This window comes from Dromiciops gliroides, chromosome 1, assembly GCF_019393635.1.
Source record: "Dromiciops gliroides isolate mDroGli1 chromosome 1, mDroGli1.pri, whole genome shotgun sequence".
NCBI classification, from domain to species: Eukaryota; Metazoa; Chordata; class Mammalia; order Microbiotheria; family Microbiotheriidae; genus Dromiciops; species Dromiciops gliroides.
Genome location: NC_057861.1, coordinates 576954234 through 576973236, shown reverse-complemented (window position 1 = coordinate 576973236; position 19003 = coordinate 576954234). Strand labels below are relative to the sequence as shown.

General features: G+C 41.9%; 2 protein-coding genes across 3 annotated transcripts in view; both read left to right on the top strand.

Annotated features, from left to right (window-relative positions):
* The window catches only part of LOC122737166 (COBW domain-containing protein 1-like), a 63940-nt gene extending 56516 nt beyond the window's left edge, over window positions 1–7424 (top strand). The window contains exons 12-15 of one of the 2 annotated variants that reach the window (XM_043979633.1): window positions 5227–5295; window positions 5408–5473; window positions 6687–6816; window positions 7161–7424. In XM_043979633.1, the coding sequence (XP_043835568.1) occupies window positions 5227–5295; window positions 5408–5473; window positions 6687–6816; window positions 7161–7234 (339 nt within the window). In that variant the 3' untranslated portion in view covers window positions 7235–7424. Of the gene's footprint in view, window positions 1–5226; window positions 5296–5407; window positions 5474–6646; window positions 6817–7160 lie in introns of those variants that run through there. The other variant, XM_043979634.1, reaches the window with a different exon arrangement.
* Window positions 7425–12244: 4820 nt separating this feature from the next.
* Window positions 12245–13369, top strand: LOC122739069 (forkhead box protein D4-like). The gene has a single exon (XM_043980930.1). It carries the CDS (start codon window positions 12245–12247, stop codon window positions 13367–13369), a length of 1125 nt encoding a protein of 374 aa, XP_043836865.1.
* Window positions 13370–19003: the final 5634 nt, after the last annotated feature.

Below are 19003 nucleotides of genomic sequence, written 5' to 3'. Positions count from 1 at the left end.
ACTGGACTCACCTGTCTACAGTCCATTCTCCACTAAGCCACCCAAGTGATCTTATTAGGGCACAGATCTGACCGTGTCATCTTCTTACTCAAAAAACTACAGTGACTCCTTATCACCTCCAGGATCGAGCATATACAATCTTCTGTTTGGGTGAGAGCCTTTCTTAACTTCCCTCCTTTGCCCCACCATCTGTCCAGTCTTCTTACACCTTAAATACCCCATCCCAGCACAGACACATCCTCTGGCCCGTGGCACTGGCCTCCCGACTCTCCTCCCAGGCTCTATTTCATTTCCTGACTGGCCATTTGCAACACCATCCCCTTTTCTTCCTCATCTCCACTTCCTGGCTTCCTTGGCTTGCTTCAAGTCCTAGTGAAAACCCCCTTTCAGAGTGTTGTGGGGAAAATAAGGTAGGGGGTTTGGGATAGGGATAGGGGTTGGGGTTCCTCTTTAAAGAATGACACCCTCTTGCACACAAATCCAATAGAATAAAATAATAGTTTATTTACGGGCTGGGGAACGGAAACTAAGAGATATCCTTGGACTCATGGGGAGAAGGCATGGCACAGAGCATGGCTCTGAGATACCAATCTCCTTGAGCAGGAGAAAGACAGATACTTTTATAGAGGTCTGACTGTGGAAAGTTCCCCTATTGAGGGAGGACCATCTCTCACTGGTGGTGTCTGGGGGAGTTGGGTGAGGGGTGGATTCAGATCTCTCAAAACATCTCTCTGCTCCTCATGCCACAAAGGCAGCAGCCACAACTAATCTTATCTCCCCATGGGTGAGGGAGACTGGAATGAAGGGTGATGGTCCCCGAGCTAGCTCAGTCCTGATCTGTTTCCACTTATCTCTTTAGGTGTGTCTGTCTTTTGGTTTAGTTTCTCAAGGAGAAGGTTCCTTGATGTACCCCAGAGAACTTCTGGGGTGGCCTGGGACCATAACAAGAGGAAACTGTTCCCAGTCTCCCTTAATTCTAGTGCCTTCTCTTTATTAGCTATTTCCACTTTATTTTTCCCACAGCTTATTTGTACAGAGTTGTGTCCCTGTTATCTCCCCTTTAGATTATGGAGCAAAGACTTTAGAACAAAGACTGTTTTTTGCCTTTGTATCCCCAACACTTAGCACAGTATCTGACACATAGTAGGCACTTAATAAATGTTTATTGATTGACTGAATAGAATTAAATACTTATAGTAAATAAAGGACAACTTCACAAATAGGTTACAGAGCAATAGCTCTGTAAATCCTTTCATTTGTTGTGAGTGTACCTCATAGACTTGGCTGTTTGCCCTTCTTGAGATGCCTATTCTAGGAATCTGAAGGAAAATGTACTGAGTTTTTATTTTGTGGAAGGACAAATTTAGCTGCACAGGCCAATTCTTATGCAGAAGTGATTAAAGTAGTGTGTATTTGATCTCATAATAATTTTGGCTGTGGTGTGTGTCAAGAGAACTGGATTTGTTATCAAAGTACCTTAGTTCCTATCCTTGCTTTGCTCCTTACTCCTGGTAGATGACCTTGGGCAAGTCACTTAACCTGTTTGCCTGTTGATGAATGAGGAGTTTGGACTCCAAGTGCTATCTATGATGGATCCAATGATTCACTCTCTCCTCCACCCTTAAGGAGGGAAAAATGACTAGGTATTTGGTTTTGAATAAACAGACTTAAAAATTAATTATTTTGTCTTGGAGTAAAGTAATAGGAAAGACATCCTTACTTTTTATACAATACCTGGGAGAAAATGGGTAGTTGTCTCCTCTCAATGAGAGTATAACAGTCAGTCATATTCCTCCTGACCTGTTTGTAGGACAAAGGTCTCAGATCCCCTCCCCCCCTCAGGCTAACAAAATCACATGGTTCAAGGAGCCCTGGTCTCCATAAGGTCCACTCCAGAGTTGTGTCCATATAAGGAAGAGGGGTGGGAATACTGCGTTCCAATTAGCTAGTTTTTGCATGCAGATTGTAACCCTTGAGTAATCAGACCAATGATGAAAAAGGGGAGGGTCCATTGGCATTAGGCACTGGGGTATAAATTAGGGCCTGTGAGCCCCCTTTCTTGGCACCCACTAGCTGCACACTAGATAAAAGCCTTTGTCACATGGATGCTGAGTTCCTGAGAATTATTGAGAAGAGGATTGTTTTTCCCTCACAATACCTAATAAGGAAGGGCATCCTTCTATTCACCTAGGTTTTCAACCTCAGTGATGATATAGTGGAAAAATGGGGTATGGGTTGGGGTTGGGGTTCTTGGGAATTCCTCTTTAAAGAATTACACCCTCTTGCACACAAAACTTAGTTATAACAAGGTGATAGTTTATTTAGGAGCAAGGGAAGGGAAGGGTGGGGGGAGGGAAACCATGAAAGAAATCCTTGGACTTTTCATGGGGAGATTTGGCATAAAGCACATGGCTCAGAGGTACCAAATCTCCTCGAACAGGAGACTGGAAGATACTTTTATAGAGGCCTGATGGGGGTGGACCATCTGCCTGTGGAAAGTTCCTTTAGTGAAGGTGGACCATCCCCCACTAGTAGTGACTAGAGGAATTGGGTGAGGGGTGGCTACGGATCCCTCTTCTGGACACAAAGGCCACAGCCACACCCAAACTTATCTCCCCAGGGTAAGGGAGACCAGAATGAAGGGTAGGAATTCCAAGCTAGCTCAGTTCGATTTGGTTCCTCTAGGCGTTATCTGTCCTCTGGTTTAGTTTCTCAAGGAGAAGATTCCTCGGTGTGCCCCAGAGAAATTCTGGGGTGCTCTGCGCCCCATGACAGTATCATCTTTGATTCCTTACTCTCACCCCACATATTCAAGCAGTTGCCAGTCCGGTTTCTGTCAGTATCTCTAGCCATTCTCCCCTCATTGTCACAACCCTCATTCAGGTCTTCATTCCTCTGACCTATCATAAAAGCTTTCTATTTGGTGTTCTTGCCTCAAGCTTTCCCATACCCTTAGGCCATCACACAGCTGCCAAAGTGATTTTCCTAAGGCACAGGTCTGACCAAATCACCTCACCCTACTCAGGAAACTCCACTGACTCCCCTTCCCATATTCTGCAGTTCAGTCATTCCTGCCTTCTTCACACTGACACACACTTTTCCATCTCCTTTGCAAATGAGGTCTCCCATACCTGCAGTGCATTCCCTTTTACATCTTCCTCACAGATTTCCCTCTCTTCCTTAAAGAGAAAGCTTAAGTACCACCTTCTATATCAGTTCTCCAAATTTTTGGTCTCAGGACTCCTTTACTCTCTTAAAAATTATTAAAGATCATAAAGAACTTTTGTTTATATGGCTTATATAAATCAGTATTAGAAATTAAAGCATGTTAGTGTTATGAAAATAATTTTGGCCTTGCAGACCCTCTGAAAGAGTCTTGAGGTTCCTGGGAAACCATGGACCATATTTTAAGAACCAGTATTCCACATAAAGTCTTTCCAGATTCTCCACCCCCCCCCAACTAGTTCCTTCCTTCCCTCTCTCCCAGAATTACCTTGTATTTATTTTGTGTGTGTGTGTATATATATTTGTACCATGCATGTGTATGTATGTATATATGTGTGTGTATATGTCATTACCCCTTTTAGATGGTAAAGATCTGTGAAGACAGGGATTGTTTCATCTCCATATCTCCAGAACTCAGCACTGGACCTAGCAAGTAGTCATTTTCCATTAATTATGGAGGGAGGGAAATTTTTGAACAGCATTAATGAAAGGGTAACTTGGAAGTAGCATCTTGTTTTTCTTAATTCCCTGGAAAGGGTATCAAAGATGAGATTTCTGATCATGGTTTGAGCAACACCCTTCTGCTCACACTTTGCAATTAAAATTAGACTTTCAGAGAAAAGAAACAACTAATTTTCTTGTTCAGTCATTTCCTACTCTTTGTGACCCCTTTGTGGAATTTTCTTGGCAAAGATACTAGAGTTGATTTGCCATTTCCTTCTCCAGCTTATTTTACAGATGAGGAAACTAAGGCAAACAGGGTTAAGTGACTTGCCCAGGGTCACACAGCTAGTGAGTGTCTGAGGTTAGATTTGAACTCAGTTTCAAATGACTTCAGGCCTTGTGCACTGCTCTATCCACTCTGCCACCTAGCTGCTTAGCTAGGCAATTGTAAAGGAACAGGCAAATGATTTTTATTCATAAGAGTTTATTTTTCCCACATGAAAAGGTTTTGGTTTTGATCCTCCTAAATGGAACACCTAACAGTGTTTAAACATTGTGATTGGGAGAGAATAAGCATTCTGTTTGGAGACTTCTTTGCTCTTCTTTGCTCTTCATAAGTCACTCTCTTCATTTCCTGCTGCTTTTGTGCATCACTGTTTCCCAGAGGTCAACCATGGGAAGGAAGGTTCATCTTACAATGCCCTTATAAAGGCTTCTTTCTCCTGTCTTTGAGGAATTTTCAGCTCAACTTCAGCATTCTTTTTTTTTTCTTCTGAGAGGAAAACAAACACATTTATTAGTACCCATCCTTGATTCATGCCTGTCATTTATGTTGAAAATATTGATTATAGTAGCAAATTGACACTTGAATTTTTACCTTGAAAAGGTGAAACATTTAGTTTCTTAATGAAGTATGTCAGAGTATGGGTCAGTAGAAATCTATTGCTACTAATTATGAACAGCTTAGTCATCATTATCATCATCTCAAGAAACTTTTAACAGAAATCTCTCAATTTTCACTATTTCTAGAATGCAGGAAAAATGATTTGGTTACTAACTATATACACACTGCCTTTCATTTACAAAGATGAAGTTCATTTAATTAGCAACCTGTCTGCTTTCAGTCCACTTCCAATCTGATAATTACCATCAAGATATATAGACTGTATCACAAAACTTCAGAATTGGAAGATATCTTAGTGGCCAGAAGACCAGTCACCAAATCATCCTTCTTTAGAAGTGTGTCTTACCCCAGCCAAGGTGGCAGCCCTGGCACATTCTTGAGTTTTACAGTGAATTAACAACTTTTTTTTTTAACAGTAAAACTAAATATTTTCTGTGGTTGCCTCCTTGAAGAAGTGGTCAGCAGACAGTAAAAGAGGAAAAAAGGAAAAGGAGGGACAAAAATGAGAAAAATCTACAAGGAGATGGAGGAGAATAGTAGGAGGCATAGGTTGCATCTGCCATAATTACTCTGGGCCCCACCTTTCTTAGTAATTGCAGCTTTTATAAGATATTTTTATCAAAAGTGATGATTAAATATTTCTCTGTTTACAGAGTATTGTTACAGTCACGTTTGAAGTACTAGGAAGTGCAACCGAAGAAAATCTACATACATTTATTCAAGTGAGAGCTGTTTCTTTTACATTTATTATTAAAATTCCCATGTAATTATATTATTATTGTTGTTATTATTGCCATTGGCGACATTCTCCTTAAAATATGTTCTTGTGTGCAGAATCTTCTGTGGGAAAAGACTGTGAAAAATAAGTCAGGCAGCACCATGGAAGTCATCCGACTAAAGGTGCAGTATTCTACTTTGAGATGTGGTCACTTTCTTAGCTAGAAATTTTAGAGCCATATTTCTGGGTGGAGGGCACGTACTTTGTTTTTCTTTTTGTCTTATTCCTACTGGGTCTGAAAGGGGGACTTTTCAAACCACCTTATAAAGGATGATTGATTGGACAGCTCCTTTTTTGTGTTATAGCTAAAACAACCTGTGCACTTTGAAATGTCACCCTTTGCTCTAGGCTCCCAGGTGTCAAGACTCTTGTCTTGCTAATTAATTAATTAATAAGCTGTCCTGTGGTGAATTCCTTCCCTTAGCACTAGCTTTAGGTCTGTGAAGGAGGAGAATTCTGAAGTCTTCCTTGGGTTTTATTTTTTCAAGAGTCTCTTTACCAGAAATGTCAGTATTAAGACCTATGATACTGAGTTTTTTGATGTATCTGGCAGGTGTGACTACTGAGGCCCAGAGGAAAAGGAGGAAAATTGTGTTTATTCAGTCAACAAATATTTGTTGAGTGGGTGTTAAGCTTCTGTGCCTGAGATTTTTGTTACAGCTATTTAATATTATTCTTTACAGATCAATCAGGGGCTAGCTGGTATAGGAAGAAAAATTAATTTTCTCAATATTAAATTTTAATGTGTTTCATTCTGATAAGCTTATAATATTGAATGGTTAAAAGTTGAATATCAGATGATATATTCATAGTCTTCTTGAAAACCAGTGCAAAGATGAACTTTTGGACAGATTAATAGTTATATTCTTTACCTGTATTTTATTTTATTATTAAGTTATTAATTTATCTGGGGCCTTTGTGTGAAAACAGGATCACTTTACTGCCTGAAGCCAAAATCCTATAATCTCTCAGACTTCTCCATAGAAACTGTGAACAAGTAAAGGAACTTAGGAGTGGAAGAATAATCAGTAGAAGCAGGTGAACGTCTAACAAAGATCCTGTTTTGTGACATATGGTATCTCTAAGAGACTTGAGAGGTCGGGAGACAACAGAATCTGCCTGAAAAGTGGAGGCTTTAGGAAGTTTTATTTGGTTCCCCTAATTCCCTTGAGTATGGGAATTACCATTGATAGTTCCTACTGTTTAGTGGTATTTCCTTTTCAAAGGAGTATCACTTTGAAATGGAATGGGAATTCCTGTGCCACTGACATCGGTATTTATGTACTTAATTTTAGATTAGAACTGGAATTGATCAGTCATTGTCCTTATGAGCAGGGGCTGGTGTCTATCAAAGATAAACCACACCAAGTGATTGTCCAAGGCGTTCATGAGCTGTACGATTTGGAGGAGACTCCAGTGAGGTGGAAGGAGGACACTGAGAGAAACAACAGGCTGGTGCTGATAGGTGAGTGAGGGAATTACTGTTCAGCTATATAATTTAAGCAGGACTTTGGACCTAGGGCTTTGAACTGAATTATTAATTATGGGCTAGAACCTTCATCAACATAAAATGTGAGACAGGTTTTTTAAAACCTCATAAGATCTTTAGACTTGAAAAATCCAAACTCCCTTAAGGTATGCAGCTAAAAAATTATTCCTTTCTGACATATGAAAGGCTGTTACCCCAACACCCCTATTTTTATATTTATGTTGACCATGAGATATTAAGTAGTGTCTGATTAATATGACTAAATGTTTTAAAGTAAATATAAGGGAGAGTAATTCCATTGTATTTTGTTCTCTTTACAGGCAGGAACTTAGATAAGGAAATCCTTAAACACCTATTTATAGATACAGTGACTGAGAAACAAGAAGGCAGTTGACACTACATTTCAGAGAAGACCAAGTCTGTCCTTAACACTAGAAGCATTTCTAATCAAGACTCGATGATACACTTGGGAAATCAGTTTTCTCTGTTCATGCATCTATTTCTTGCCCACTGGTATGGATTCTAAGATCTTTTAAGTTTTTTTCTGCTATGTAATAAATTAAATAAATATTGCAAAATTTTCAGTATGCGTTATATATTTCCTGGGAAATGCATTGAATTTAACATGCATTTATTCAGAATCTACCTTGTGCAAAGCACTGATAAATGCAAGGAATTAAAAAATGGAACAAAAAGCTGACCCTAATCTTGAATCTTACTGTCTACTGGTAACAAATTTTATTTCAGACAGGTGTCACTAAAGCTGTCTTTCAAAATTGACTTTGAAGATGAAATTGGCTAACTGACACTTTGCAAATGAGTTACCTGAAGCTTATGTAATGTGACTTGTCCGTGGTTACCTAGTGTTGGTCAGGATTAAGTCTAAGGCTTTTTTGTTTCCAAATTCAAAGTTCTTCCCATAATGTTATATTTTAAAATAGCAGTGGTGACATTGATGGATGTAAATTTTTACATCATCCAGTATCTGGGGTTCTAGATGTCAGAGGTTGAAGAGATGAAGATCACTTTCTTACAAAGTCATAAGAAGTTGAAAGTAACTCAGATATATTCCTCACATTGTTTCTTTGCAGAAACACAGAAATGCCCCCAAAAGCTTAGAAATCATGACCAGGACCACAAGATGAACGTGAAACTGATTGAGGGTGTGTTGATGCTATAAAACATATAATAGAAACTCCAATTGAAAATATAGCAGTCTTTCCTATTTCACTTTTGGTCATTAAAAATTCAGTGACATTCCTTTCTAAATAGATGGCAATGTGATGAATTACCACTAAAAAATGAAAACACAACAAAGCACAATCACTTATTCAAATGAGCCAACTAACTAAATCCCAAAATGATGTAGAACAGTTGCTAAATCATGACTGCCTTTGACTCTGCCCTGTGATGTATTCCCATGTCTGTGGAAAGCAGGTATCAGTAGATCCTCAGCAAAACTTTTCTTCAGGGTGTGATTTGAGGCTGGATTGTTGTTGCTTACATAAAGCCAGGCTTCTGACATTACATATCAATAAAGTCTTGCTTTTTGCTTTTCTGGCCTTAGAAATTTTACAGGGTGCTAAATGCCCACCCAGGGTATGTATAGCTAAGCTCATGATATCTTTCTGATGTCAAGATCAATCTTCTGGGCAGATTTGTTACATATCACCCACAGTGGCTTCAGGCACGGGGCAGGGGGGGGGGAGGGGGGCTATTCAAAAAGAGGCTTGTGTTGTTCAGTTTCTCATATTTAGCCCAAGAATAACCTACATTCTTTAATGTTGGGAAGTGGTTATCTTGGCATAGTTAGTTTGCCCAGGGTACATTCCGAGAGTCATTTTAGATGAAGCTACTGTTAAATTAAGTGTAGTACTTCTTTAAAAACCAAAGGAGAGGGGACGGCTAGGTGGCACAGTGGATAAAGCACCAGCCCTGGATTCAGGAGTACCTGAGTTCAAATCCAGCCTCAGACACTTGACACTTACTAGCTGTGTGACCCTGGGCAAGTCACTTAACCCCCATTGCCCTGCAAAAAACAAAACAAAACAAAACAAAGGAGAGGCAGCTAGGTGGTGCAGTGGATAAAGCACCAGCCCTGGTGCTCATCATTACAGTGTTGCTGTTACTGTGTACAATTATCTCCTGGTTCTGCTCACTTTATTCTGCATCAATTTATTTGTCTCCTTGGGTTTTTCTGAAATCATTCTTTTAATTTCGTTTTTAAAGTAGGTTATTGTAGGCTGGGGAAAAAAATCCTCTCCTCCCTTTGGCCATATTTATGTACAGAAACGTCTGTGGTATTAAAGTCAGGAGGAGCTGAGTTCAAATCTGGCCTCAGACACTTGACACCCATTAGCTGTGTGACTCTGGGCAAGTCACTTAATCCTCATTGTCCTGCAAAAAAAAAACAAGAAAAAGAAAAATAACAGTTGAACTTTTAATGGGTCAGCTAAGAGACTTTAAGGGGTTATGATCTACTTCAAAATAAACTACTCAATGTGAAAAGGATTATGTGAAAGGGATTATAATAGACTGTGTACAAATATTTCTTTTATATTTAATATTTCTCACAAAATGAGTTGTATTGGCAGTTTTAGTAATAAATGGATTAATTTTTATACAAGGACTTGGACCATCATTTTAGTACCTCAAATTGTGAGGTAGGTCACAGAAATCAAAAAAACTCCATCTCACCTCCTTCCCCCAAAAGTTAACCAGAATACCTAGATTTACTAAAAAGACATCCTGTGACATAAATACATTTTTTAAATTTAATTTTTAAAAATTTTAAATTATTTTTAACATTAATTGAAAAGGCAAGCAAAGCCACTGGACTTCCATGATTCTGATGAAAGAGTGAGGCTGATGATTTTGAGCAGCTCTGCCTCCCTTAAATCCAGTTCACTTGAAAGTCAAGATATCACACTTGTGATGTCACTGGTACTTTTCAAGACTGAAGGACAAATAACAAAAATGATATAAGTTACACATATGAAATCATACAAATCATGTTAGCCATGTTGCAAAATTTTAAAAGAAAGAAAAATAAAGTGAAAACTTTTCATCATTCTTTCCCTGGAGGTGGGCAGCATTTTCCACCATGAGTCCTTTGAACAAAATTGTCTTAGATCATTGTATTGATCAGAGTAGCCAAGTCTTTCACAGTTGCTCATCATTACAGTATTGCTGTTACTGTGCACAATTATCTCCTGGTTCTGCTCACTTTATTCTGCATCAATTTATTTGTCTCCTCGGGTTTTTCTGAAATCATTCTTTTAATTTTGTTTTTAAAGTAGGTTATTGTAGGCTGGGGGAAAAACCCTCTCCTCCCTTTGGCCATATTTATGTACAGAAACGTCTGTGGTATTAAAGTCTGGACCCTAAGGGTACCTTTCCTTCACCATGAAGAAAGTAGCTAAAATAATTGGTTCCTGTGCAGGCAGATGGTATAGTATAGGTTTACCCACTTAGAACTGTCAGGGACCTCAGAGGCCATCTTGTCCAATTCCTTCACTTTGAACATAAGGAACCTATGTCCCAGGAGTTGTGACTTGCTAAGGTAGTACAGGGTTGAACCCAGGTCCTCTCACTCACAGAGCCAGTGTTCTTTCCACTGATCCTATGTTGAATATTTATGAAGGAAAGTTGGGGATATACATTAAACTCTGGATTTTTCTGGTTAGAAAACAGGGTTTAGTCCCTTCCAGACTAAGGGGAAAATTGGCAGGTGGAGTGCGGATAAAGTCAAGTAGTTTAAAAAACAAAAACCACAACTCTTTTAATTGAGACAAGCTTCTCAATTCTTACCTATCCTGACTTTAGTCACAGTAAATGCAGGGAGAAGGAAAGAGCAATAGTTACTTTTAACAAGACAACCAGATCATCAGGCGCTGTCCATGGTTAGGCAGAGGTGAACAGGTGGAATGACACCCTGAAAATCCTTGGCTGCTATCTCCAAAGCTGATGAGTTAGAGGTGCTATCTCTCCCAGGCTGCCTGCTTTTCTTCCAGTTTTAATTATTTTTTGGTGATGCCATCTCCACTTTCCCAAGTTGTAAAGACTACTCTTCCTGGATCTCTCATTCTTGACATCTTTCACCTTTGAAAAACAAAGTTTGATAAGGACTACTCCAGGGAGAAGTTAACATAGCACGTCTGATTTAGTGGAAAGAGTATTGGATTTGGCACCAGGAATCTTGGGCCCCAATTCAGGCTGCATGTTCTTGGGCAATTTACTCTTGCGGTTTAGTCTGTTGGGCTACAGGTACAATAATCACCAAGTTCCCTCCTGGCTCTAATTAAGCCAAAGCCGATGACTGTTACCCTTCTATCCATTCCTAATCTCTCTCTGTCTCTGTCTATCTTGCTTTATGCTTTATGTGGCCATTCCTATTTCAGTCCTGTGAGGTTGATAGTGTAAGTATTAGGGTTTCCATTTTACAGATGAAGATACAAGATCAGAAGCCAAGGGAACAACCCACGTTCACACAGCCAATAAATGTTAAGGGGGTAGGGCATTCTTACTTATTGCCCTCATCAAGTTGTGGTTACTCACTTTCCAGTTATTCTGTAAAATAAAAACCAAAATAGAGCATTCAGTTTTACCTTGGCTTTTCTAAAACTTCTTGGAAATTCCGCTCCCGGTCCCCTCCCTTAAAGTTCTACTATACTGTTGACACAGTATAGTAGAATTGTTAAACCTGTATCTCGACTCTTCTTGGACCACAGCACACCGGGCCCTTCTATCCTCCACTGTCTTCCGAAGTCTATCGGAGCTCATATTCTTTGCTTCCACGACACTAAATATCCATCTCATCCCCTGCCGTCTCTTCTTTCTTTTGCCTTCAGTCTTTTCCAACATCAGGGTCTTTTCATTATCCGGCCAAAGTATTTAAGCTTCATAGTCAGTATTTGTACCATCTTCCAAGAGAGGAACTATATCCGAAGATTGCTAGGCTTAAAAAAAATTTCTCTTTCGTTAACTGGATTGCTCTTTTTAAAAACTCTAAGTGCATTCCACCCCCACCCCCCAGCATGTAAAGGAAACGAGAACTAACATTTTTTTCTTGCACCTTCAGTAGACCCTAACCCACTGCAGCAGGAGAGAATGGGACAGAGCGGAGAGGAGGGAGGGGGGAGGGGGAGGGGTAAAGTAGGAGGGGTGGGAACCAAGGAGAGAGGAAGGGACTCCGTCCGAGCCCAGGAGCTATAATAAAGACTAACCCACATCTTCGCCAGACTGTCGTGGAAAGGAAGAAAAGAAAATAGGAAGTGGGTAGTTGGCAAGTCGAGAGAAAAGCTCCTTTACTTAACGAAGCCCCCGGTCCCGCACCGTCGTAGGTAGCTTAGCCAGACGGTTCCCCGGCACCCGCTTCTGTGGAATCCCCAGAACCAAATCCTCCATGGACTTGCAAAGAGCCGAGTGTCCCCTCTCCCAGAGGCCGCAACGCAGCCCCCGGGGCTCGGAAAGAGAAGAGGAGCCGTTGGATGTCCTGCCCGAGGAGGAGGAAGAGCGGTACCTGCGGCGGCCCCAGCCCGGCCGGCGGGGGGCGCCGGAGAGCAGCAGCGGCTGCGACGGCGCCCGGTCAGGGACCAGGGACGGCGCCCCGGCCGGCCCGGGCGAACTCGAGGAGCTGGGGGCGCCGCCGGCGCCGGCTCCGGCCCCGGCCAAGCCACCCTACTCGTACATCGCGCTCATCACCATGGCCATCCTGCAGAGTCCGCACAAGCGGCTCACGCTGAGCGGCATCTGCGCCTTCATCAGCGGCCGCTTCCCCTACTACCGCCGCAAGTTCCCGGCCTGGCAGAACAGCATCCGCCACAACCTGTCGCTCAACGACTGCTTCGTCAAGATCCCCCGGGAGCCGGGCCACCCGGGCAAGGGCAGCTACTGGAGCCTCGACCCGGCCTCCAGAGACATGTTCGACAACGGCAGCTTCCTGCGCAGGAGGAAGCGCTTCAAGCGGCCGGGGCCAGGCGCGCCGCTGGGCCCCGCCCTGCATCCCTCGGGGCCCGCGGGGCTCCTGCTCTGCCCGGCCGCCGCCGCCGCGCCGCTACCGGCCCGGCTCCGCCCGGGCCCCCTGCTGCAGCCGCACCCGCTGCGCTACATCGTGTTGCCGGCCCCCGCCAGCCCCGCGTCGCCGCCGAGGAAAGGGGGCGCCGCGCCGCCCCTTGTCGGAGCTCCGGGCCGGGAACACAGCCGCGGGGCCAAGGGCGCCTCATTCAGCATCGACAGCATCCTCCGGGGAGGAGGAGGCGCGGCGGGGCCCCCAACGGTCCCGTGGGGGCACTGCCACCTGTGGCACGCCCCAGCCGTGGCCGCCTCCCCGTGGCTTCAGGTGTCCGCGGCCGCCAGGACGCTGTTGCAACAGCAGCCGGACACCGCGATCAGCCGCTTCCCCAGCAAGAGCTCGCTCCTCGGCCGGCCTTTGACCGCTGCACCGCTGCGGTGCCCACCCGGGGCGGGTACCGGGCTGCTCTCGCTGGAGGCTCCCACGGGCGGGGAGGCGAACGCTCCTGCTTTCTGAGCCACCTGCATGCCGCGCCACGCCCCCCCCCCGGCCCCCCCGCCCCACGACGGCCTGGGCTCCGGCCGCTGCTCGAAGTCTCTGTCTCTCTTCACCCCCTTATTCTGCTTCACAATCGTGACCGGGAAACGCTCTTAGAGTCTAGTCCGGTCCCCGCTATTTTAATTCGTAAACTGAGATCAGCGGCCCTGCCAGCTTCAAGATGACTTACTCCCCCGTTAGAGATTCCCTTTATTTATATATAGATATAATTTATATAGATATATATAGATATATAGATATATAGATATCCGCAAGATGTTTACAAGCGAAATGACCCGATGTTGCTTTTCTAGGGCAACCTGGGAGTAAACAGACAATTGCACGGAATATGACTTGACTTGGTCACCTTTCCTCTTTCGGGTTTGGTCCCAGTGACCAAGTGTTGGGTTATCCATTTTGCATTTTTCTAAGCTGCTTAAAGATTTTTTTTTCTGGAATCGAAAGAAAGAAAAAAAACCGTCCAGGGTACAAGAGTTTCTTCTTCCAAAGCCCTCTTTGAACCACTAGAGTATTTTTTCAAAGTGTATTTATACTCTGTTTCTTCCAGTCACCCATCTGTAATATAACTAGAATTTTTGAATTTCGAAGTATTTATCTCTTGTGAAAGTGTTTTCGCCATCTTGCATACACGCTGAGATAGTAAACTTATCTAATAAAATATCATCCTCCATTCTTTTTTATGTTTCATTGCTTCTTGCTTGTCCTTTCCCTTAAGTTACTCCAGGTTAAAAAACACACACACACAACAAAAAAGAAAATTTACAATATTTATTCACTTTAACACAGTTTAGAGATTCCAGACAATTCAGTTTACAATTGGAAGTAACTATTCACACATCACTATTTAAAATGGTATTGTTTAAAAAAAAATTTGAGGCTTGTGTGGTTTATGAGAATAATAACGAATATTTTAAGGAAATTTAAAAATATTTCTTTCCAAAGACCTTGTGCTGTTTTGTTCTTGCAAACTACAATTTGGGTTTCATTTATTGGAAGAGAACAAGATCCATATTTTTTCCTTAAAGTTTATGGGGTAGGTTAATTTATTCTTTTCAAAAATGAGTTCCCTATTGCTGACAACTTTCTAAGAAAAAGTCCGGGGACAGTGTAACTATACCATTCATATTGTTCTTGCCCTGCAGACATTTCTAACTGGTTTGATGAAGAAAAAACAAGCTTAAACCTACAACTACTGTAATTAATTTCTCAGCCACCTTTTTCACAATTGAAACCGTAGTAGTTTGGCATTTACTTAATCCTCGGACATTCAAAAGCCTATTCCCATTTGAAGATACTCCTGCTCTTATCATAAATTTCATGTCTGGTTTCTTTGGGTTCCCCTTAAAATTTCTGCAGCACCATTAGTACAAAGTTTCTGCATTATGTCTATTATTCCTATTATCACATCAGATTTCAAATACCCCAATTTCCCTTGTAGGAAAGAATCAAATCTGAAGCTCCTTTCATGAATGGAAAGCTGGGGGGGATTTGAGAGATTTTCCTGTACTGTGCCTTTTTATATGGCTTGCCATGTAAAAAGACTGCTGTTTAAAGGAATGGAATATCAGTTTATAGGATAAGGGGAAAGGTTTGTCCTGGAGAAGTCTGAGCCCTTCTCCAACTATCTTTGTAACAGCAACCCACCCACTTTACAAGAAGTCATTCTAACATGATGAAATTATTCCATATCCTCCTTCCCCAATGAATTTTGCCCACAAGGGGAAGAAAAAAACAACACACTACCTTGCCAAAGAAAGATACAGTCATCCTCAGCATCTCAAAATTAAACTGACTATTATCACTAGATGATATTGCTCTTTCCAGCACCAAAGGAATCAAGCTACTGCTATTCAGTAGGTGAGTTTCAGTATCATTTCACTTCCATGGGCAGGATTGTCTCTTCCCAATTCTTCCCCTGCAATTTGCAGACAACTTTGGTACTTTTCTGCAGTAGGAAAGACCCAATTCACTTTTTGCATATACACCTTTCCCTGTGCCGACTACTACCCTTTGAAATATGACTCGACCCAATTCACTTTTTGCATATACACCTTTCCCTGTGCCGACTACTACCCTTTGAAATATGACTCTTGACCTTGCAAAAGTTTCTCCACTCTGTTCAAACTCCATCTCCTCATTTTTAGTTAAAAGTTGTATCTCTCCTTTAAGATGTGCACAAATAAGTTCAGCTAGGGGATTACTAAATTTAAGGCTTTCAAAATGTCTTGGACTTTATAAGGCAACCCAGTACCCCTCTTCAGGATCTTCTTAGTTCATAGCCCTAGACAAACGAAAAGGCTAAGAATGAAGATCTCTGCTCCTCCTACCCCCTACAAACCCCATCTTCTCATTACGAAACACTTCCTGCTCTTTCCTTACCTATTTTCCTATCTCCAGCAATACCCATTGAAATGCAGGTTTTACTGCCTTTAACCAGAAATTCCAAACTCCTGATTGTCCTAGTTGAGGGACTGATTCTTCACCCATCCCCAAACCACCACCACCTTTGGCCTACTTTTAGAGATTGTACTCTGGGAAATGTGAATGTTGTCGGCCGGGGAAGGTGTAACACATCCTCTGTAAACATTTTTTAGCTAATGTGGTTTTTGAAACTTTTCTTCTTTACCTCAAGTTGTAATTTTGTTCTTAGCATTTTTTTTTTTTGCGGGGCAATGGGGGTTAAGTGACTTGCCCAGGGTCACACAGCTAGTAAGTGTCAAGTGTCTGAAGCCGGATTTGAACTCAGGTACTCCTGAATCCAGGGCCGGTGCTTAACCCACTGCGCCACCTAGCTGCCCCTATCTTAGCATTTTTTAAGTAGTCTTTTGTAGGGCAGAAATTACTTGAAAATTTGAATCTGGAGGTACAAACCAACAATCATTTATTAAATACTTACTAGGCACCAGGTACTCTGCTAAAAGCTGAGAATACAAATACAAAGAATAAAACAAAGCCTATTCTAGATGAGCTTGCATTGTATGGGGAGAGATAAGTTCTTATGTAAATACATACAGAATAAATATAGAAATGAAATACATATGAATACAAAGTAGGTAAACAGAAGGTGTTTGGGGAAGGAGGATACTCCAGAGTAGATGGATGGGGCTGCAATTGAGTCTTGAAAGATGTGAAGAAAATCTTAAGAGCAGGTGATAAGGTGCTAGTGAGTGCCTTCCAGATGTGAGGGCCAGCCTGTGCACAAAGCACTGCTGAGTTAGGTTTGTTTGTCTAAAACATGGACTTCAGAAAGGAGAGCTGGGTGTGCAGTAATATATAATGGAGCTAGAAAGAGAGTTTACATTTTATCCCAGAGGCAAGAAGGATTCACTGGAGTTTACTTATTAATACAGAAACTCCATAGAGAGCAGGGACCTAGTCTTGTTCCATGTTTTTAAAGTCTATAATAGATATTCAATAACAGTTTACCGACAGCCACCAAAATGCCCAGATGAAGATTTGATGCTACTGAGAGTAGCTAGAAATCAGTGCCAGGCTAGGGAACAGCATCTCCTTGTGACTTTCCCTCCTATTTCTGCTCCTTTCTGATGGGTGTAGAAAAGGGTCAAGTTTAGGAGAGTCAGCCTGCAGGGAGTTCTAGTCTATTCCATCCTTCTTTTTCTCTCCCTGCTCATATTCTCTCACCCTGGTATCTCAGAGATCCTGTATGCCTTTCTGAAGCTCACAGCTCGAGGTGGGAACTCAATTCCCCTTGGACAAGTGTTCTTTGCTATTCCAGGGGAAAATGAGGGGAGAAAAAGGGAGAGAATGGGAGAGGAGAGGGGAGGAGGAAGGAGCAGAGAGGAAGGAGCATACTCTAGATGACAAAGTAAAATTAAGCTATCTTATCCCCTCAGCTTCCCAGCTTTGGGAGGTCTCTGTGGATCAGAGAGGACCAGAGAATCAGTTAGTCTCCTTCAGTATATGTCTAGTCCAATTCATACTAACCCATACTCAGACAAGAATTCTCTTGACAATTCACTGGTCAAATTGTAACGATTGGAATGACGCCACCTGCTGGAGACTTACTGTAGAAGAGTTCCGCCCATGAAGCGAAGGTCTTTGAGGGCAAGACCAGGAGTCTCTTCTTTGGCGTCAGGAAGTGACGCTGGCTAGTGGGAGGAGGAAGGAAGAGACTGGCGCTTGGTCTCAGTCTCTTTCCTGGGGACTCTGGCGGAGAAGGGAGCTAAAAATGTGCTCTCCCTTTAATAGATAGGAATCTAGGCCTTTCTCTCTCTCTTTACCAAATTCTTATTCTCCTTAATAAATGCTTAAAAGTCTAACTCTTGCTAAGGCTTGTAATTTATTGGCGACCACTCATTAGATATTTTAGACAGACTAGCTAGAATTTTAGCCCTTAACAAAATGGTCATCCAGTCTTTGCTTGAAAGACCTCCACCTCCTTTTCTGATCATAAATCTCTTAAATTATTTATACACATAAACATATATACACATGCATGTATAAGAACATCCCTTACAGAGAAAAAAGTATGTGTGTGTATATATATATGTACTTTTTTTTCTCTGTAAGGGATGTTCTTAGTGTCCCCCAGTGCAATATAACTGGCTAGCCAGTGACAGAGCAAAGACTAGAAACTGGGTCTCAGTTTCCTTCATTTGTAAAATGAAGGGGGTGGACTAGATGGCCTCTGAAGTTCCTTTCAAATCTAGAGTTATGGTCCTAAGATTCTATAAATAGAAGCTAATTTTGAAGTAAAGGCATTAGTAGCTGGGACAGGGAATCAGTAAAGCTCCATGAGGTAGGTGGGTACCACATTGCCCTCAAACTCTCCTGAACTGTAGGATTCCCTCCCAAGCCCTCCTCTGTGATGGCAGTTTTCATGAGATGGAACCACTCAATACATATTGATGGATCAATGATAAAGCCACACCACACAAAGTACATCATAGAGTTACCCAAATGGAAAGCACTATGGATGAGTGGGTAGGTAGCTTGAAGGCAGGAAGATGCTACTCAAATACTGTCTTCTGCATAAAGTTTTTCCTGACCCCTCCCACAAAAAAAAACTACTTTATATACATTTGTATTCATTAACTGGTTCCTAGTGTGGTAGTGGTAGTGGTGGTGGTGGTGTATATGTGATGTGTGAAAGACAGACAGAGAGCAGGGAGAGAATAAGAGTGAGGGAGAGAGAATGATCAAGGAATCAGGGAGGGAAGGGGAGAAGGAAAGAACATCAGGGAGAGATATTATCCAGGAATCAGATGAGAGAGCACAATATTAGAAAGAGAAATAGAGAAATATCTGGAAAGGGGTGGGGGAGAAAGAGAGAGAGAGAGAGAAACTAATGCGGAACAAAATAAGCAGAACCAGTAAAACACTATCCATAGTCACTATAAAAATGTAAATCAAAACATTAGACAAACAAAATGATAATTGTAATTACAATGACTAAGCTTGTCTCTGAAAAGGAAGTGAGAAAATTGTCCTCTCCTACTTCTTTGTAGAAGTAGACTATGTGTGTGGGATAGTGCATATACTGTTAGACCTATTGATACTTTGCTAATTTGATTGAAATGTTTCTCTCTCCCCTTACTTCACTTCATTCATTCATTCATTCAGACAAAGGTA